At 56.1% G+C, this 4,762-nt stretch overlaps 1 protein-coding gene across 2 annotated transcripts; it reads left to right on the top strand.

Annotated features, from left to right (window-relative positions):
• The first annotated feature begins 677 nt into the window (after window positions 1–677).
• Window positions 678–4,476, top strand: LOC140915051 (olfactory receptor 52L1-like). 2 transcript variants are annotated; one of them, XM_073354571.1, is made up of 3 exons: window positions 678–815; window positions 1,874–2,082; window positions 2,644–4,476. In XM_073354571.1, exon 3 carries the CDS (start codon window positions 2,690–2,692, stop codon window positions 3,632–3,634), a length of 945 nt encoding a protein of 314 aa, XP_073210672.1. In that variant the 5' UTR covers window positions 678–815; window positions 1,874–2,082; window positions 2,644–2,689; the 3' UTR covers window positions 3,635–4,476. The 2 variants fall into 2 exon arrangements, with proteins under 2 accessions (XP_073210672.1, XP_073210579.1); XM_073354478.1 differs by having other exon boundaries at window positions 1,874–4,476.
• Window positions 4,477–4,762: the final 286 nt, after the last annotated feature.

The following is a 4,762-nucleotide window of genomic DNA, read 5'->3' as shown; positions in this document are numbered from 1 at the left end:
CATCTGTTCCTGGCCTGTGTTCGGCGCCGTCTGACTGAGAGGACTGTTCTGGGGGAGCCGGTGGGATTGGTGCCATTATTCACACCTGTCTTACTGAGCAGAGGGACGGAGCGCGCTGAAAGGGGCTTGTGCGTCCCCGGGGAGCAGGAGCCCCTGAAACAGGTTTGGCTTGCACAGCTCAGGGAAGCGTCTACAGGGTTCAGGAAGAACATTAGTTTCAAAATGCAGCCCAGGGAAGCAAGTTAATACTCCGACAACTTCAAATAGCTACCTGCCTCCCTACTGCACTCTGCGTGTTTGTGTATTGTGTATGCACATGGATATGTTTGTGTGCACGTGTAAGGGGACTGTTTCCCCCTTACTAACAGTCGGGGGGGGGTGTTTTAGTGGCCAGCTCCCAGTACTAAAAAGGGGGAAGGGTCGATGGGGAATCAGGACCCTGAGACTGACAGCCCCCAGGAACAATGGGGAGAGGCCAATGCTCCAGGTCAGCCTGATTGACAGGGTGGGCAGGCTAATCAGGGAGTCAGGAGGCCAGGGAGGTCCCGTCCTCCGTGTGAGCTGGACTTGCCTGGGTCAGACAGAGTGGGGACAAGCTGAGGAAAAAGCAGGGGCCCCAGCTGACCTGGGGAGCAGAGCTGGGCCAGATCCAGAGAAGCAGCCCAGAGAGAGCAGACCTGTCCTGGGAGCAGAGCTGTAGCGACCAGAGGCAGAGGGGCCAGAGAAGCAGCCCAGGGAGCTGGAGGCAGACCAGCAGCAGCCATGTAGAGACCGAGTGATGCAGCTGGGACTGGAGCTGTTCGGAGCTGGGTGCGGTGAGCAGCTGGGGAGAGCGAGGGGGACCCTGGGCAGCGGGCCCCGCACAGGGAGACGCCTCAGCCAAGGGGCTCTGCAGGCCAGGCTTGGATCGTAACCCCGACAGGGCGGGGGGCGGGGGCGGGGGGGCACTGGGAAGAAGGGACCTACCACTTACAGCCTGAGAGCGTGTGGCCACCACCACAGCAAGTGTCCAACCCGCAGCATCCCCGCAGCACAGCCAGGGCCGGAGACAGAGCCTGGGACTCACAAGGAACAGACTGTGAGCTGCCCTGACGTTCCAGAGACACTGTTTGTGATGTTCCCTGCCACCGAGCGGGTTGATGTGTTTCCTTTAACCTTTCCCATTTTTCCTGATTCTTTTTAAAATTAATTGTTGATTAAATAACTTGCATTTGCTTTAACTTGTATGTAAGGGTCAGTGGGTCAGAGAAGTGCCCAGTGCAGAAAGAGTACCCCGGAGTGGGGACACCCTAGCCCCTGTCCTAGGTGACCACAGCAGGGTTGGGGGTCGAGCCCCCCAGGAATCCTGGGCCCAGCCTCGTTGGGGTTACGAGGACTCTGCCAGACAGGAGTGTGGAAGGGGCGTCCTCAAGGGCAGGGAGGCCACTGGGTAAAGGAGGTGGGAGCGAGGACTCAGATCCTTTCGCTGGCTCACTTCATCGGGGTAGTGCAGAAGCCAGGACAGTTCCCCACAAGAGCGGGACCATTCCCCCACTTACACGTCTGCTGTCCGTTTGCGTGTGTGTGTGCGTATGTATGTGCATGCTCAGTGTGTGCATGACTGTGTGTATGTCTGTGAGGTGTTGTGTGTGCAGGTGCAAGGGCTGAGTGTGTGCACGGTGAGTGTGTGTTTGTGTATTGTGTATGCACATGCATGGGTTTGTGCTGTATGTGTGTAGGTGCATGCTCTGTGTGTGAGCGTGTTTGTGTGGTGTTGTGTGTGCAGGTGCAAAGGCTGTGTGTGTGCGCTGAGTGTGTGTGGTTGTGTCTCAGGGCTGGAGGAAGACAAACCCCGGGACAATCACAATCACAACAGCTCCTTCATGCCTTACAGTCCCTGAGTCAGCGACGTGCCCAGGTTCATGCCCTGCCTCTCACAGCGGCTGGCGCGGAGTGATACAGAGACGCCCTCCTCAACCACCCGCAGCGACACACCGTCCTCGCCAAGGGGCAGGGTGGGCAGGATAGGACGCAGACGGAGCGTATTTACTGAGCCCCCCTCACGGGGCGCCCCTGGGCCTGCCTGGAAGAACTGGCATAGCGGTATGTGCACTGCTCAGAACGGGCCCAGCAGCAGCTTCTGCCCCTCCCCACCAGCGGAGAGAGCAGGCCAGACACGCCGCTGAGAAAATGGCTGCAAATTAGGGGATTAGACTGTTGGCATTAAATTTCCAGCTCTCGGACACTTCAGCCTGTGGTCTGGGCTCCGGGCAGTTGAGCTGGGTTGGGGGTGGAGCGCTTGTGGCTGGCCTTGAATAAGAGGGAAAACAAACCAAGACAAAAATTGCCAGGACAGGCGTATGGTTCCCCTGCCTGCTGGGGCCGAGGACGTGTGATGTCTGTGAGTAGCCAGTGTCAGGGGCTGGATATCACGAGGACAGAGTAAAGGGAATGGGGGTGCACCTGTTACTCTGTTGACCGCAGACAGGCAGAGGCAAGAGTCCTTCACACTAGGGGCCATGGGTAACGAGGTGACTCACAGCCCCGGGCCCCGAGAACCATCACAGAGAGCAGCCGTAGAACTACCCGAGCTCACAGACAGCCGGCTGATTAGCCATTCTTTGCATGCACAAGGCCGTCACACGCTCTATTAATCGCTCGCAGTCTCCGGAGCCGTTCTCCTCAAGTCGGATGTGGCCCTCAGCATATCATGTCACCCATCAACAACGGCAGCCTGAGACCTTCAGCATTCCTCCTGGTCGGCATACCGGGGCTGGAAACCACGCAGCACTGGGTCACGATCCCTCTGTGCTTCATGTATATTGTGGCCCTGCTGGGGAACGGCATTGTTCTGTTTGTTATAAGGACAGACACCAGCCTGCATGAGCCCATGTATGTCTTCCTGGCCATGCTGACCATCACTGACCTGGTGCTGTCCACATCCACCCTGCCCAAAATGCTGAGCATCTTCTGGCTGGGATCCAGGGAGATCGGGTTCCACGCCTGCCTCACCCAGATGTTCTTCATCCATGCTTCCTCGCTGGTGGAGTCGGGCATCCTGGTGGCCATGGCATTAGTCCGCTACGTGGCCATCTGCAACCCCCTGCGGCATGCAGCCATCTTGAAAATCAGTACGGTGGCCAAGATAGTGCAGCTGGTCTTGGTCAGAGGCCTCGTTGTGATAGCCCCCTTGCCCTTGCTCCTCAGGAGGCTGCCCTTCTGCCAGGCCTACATCATCCCCCACTCCTACTGCGAGCACATGGCCGTGGTGAAGCTGGCCTGCACAGACACCACGGTCAATGCAGCATACGGCCTGCTCGTGGCCCTGCTGGTGGGGGGGCTGGATGGCATGTCCATCACTCTGTCCTACATGATGATCCTTCAGGCTGTGTTTGGCCTCCCTTCCACCCAGGCCCGGCTCAAGGCTCTCAGCACCTGCATGTCCCACATCTGCGTCATCCTCACGTTCTATGTCCCTGGGCTCTTCTCCTTCCTGGTGCATCGCTTCGGCCAGAGCGTCCCCAACCCCATCCACATCATGCTGGCCAACCTCTACCTCCTAGTGTCACCCATGCTGAACCCCATCGTGTACGGGGTGAAAACCAAGCAGATCCGCAGTCGGGTGGCCAGGCTCTTCCACGTGAGGGGCCCCTGAGTGCCAGAGGGCAGTCGCTTCATGCTTATTTCTCCAGATACCACACACAACTTTTATTTTTTAAATGTACCATAATTATTAATAATAAAACAATCATTGAGTATCACTGAGACTCCACATGCTGCCTTAGGGACATAGGGGAAGCTGGGCTTGCAGCAGCCCATCTAACAAAAAGAGTATACAGTGAATCAGCGGGCCCAGCGCTGTACAAACACCTGGTCACAGACAGTCCCTGCCCTGACAAGTGCCGTTCATAGAATCATAGAAACATAGAAGATTAGGGTTGGAAGGGACCTCAGGAGGTCATCTAGTCCAACCCCCTGCTCAAAGCAGGACCAACACCCACTAAATCATCCCAGCCACGGTTTTGTTAAGCTGGACCATAAAAACCTCTAAGGATGGAAATTCCACCACCTCCCTAGGTAACCCATTCCAGCGCTTCACCACCCTCCTAGTGAAATAGTGTTTCCTAATATCCAACCTAGACCTCCCCCACTGCAACTTGAGACCATTACTCCTTGTTCTGTCATCTGCCGCCACTGAGAACTGCTGAGCTTCATTCTCTGTGGAAACCCCTTTCAGGTAGGTGAAGGCTGCTGTCAAATCCCCCCTCACTCTTCTCTTCTGCAGACTAAACAATCCCAGTTCCCTCAGTCTCTCCTCGTAAGTCATGTGCCCCAGCCCCTAATCATTTTCATTGCCTTCCGCTGGACTCTCTCCAATTCAATGGAAATAGCTAAAAGTGTAGCTTCAGGGCTAAAATGTGATCAAGAGGGCATTGATGAACTGCTCAATAAATTTGCAAGTGCCCTTTCAAATTCAAAACTTGCTCACACAGAGATGGAGGGACTCAGTGAGTGGTGGGCCTTGGGGGACTGGGGGTAGAGGAGAGGAAGGAGGAACTCGGCCAGTGGTGGGCGGTGATAGTCTTGGGGGGGTGGTGGAAGGACTCAGCGAGTGGCAGGAGGAGGGACAACAAGTGGAGGAGTGGAGGAGATGAGGGACTCAGTGGGTGGGCAGCAGCAGAGGTTCCAGCAAAAAAACAATTTATTTAAGCATAAGCTTTTGTGAGCTACAGCTCACTTCATCCGATGCATACTGTTTTTTCCACAGTATGCATCCGATGAA

Source organism: Lepidochelys kempii, chromosome 1 (assembly GCF_965140265.1).
Source record: "Lepidochelys kempii isolate rLepKem1 chromosome 1, rLepKem1.hap2, whole genome shotgun sequence".
Taxonomy (NCBI): Eukaryota; Metazoa; Chordata; order Testudines; family Cheloniidae; genus Lepidochelys; species Lepidochelys kempii.
This window is presented reverse-complemented; position numbering and strand designations above follow the sequence as displayed.

Coding starts and splice junctions, on each gene's coding strand:
- LOC140915051 (XM_073354571.1), top strand. CDS start 2,690: ATGTCACCCATCAACAACGGCAGCCTGAGACCTTCAGCATTCCTCCTG.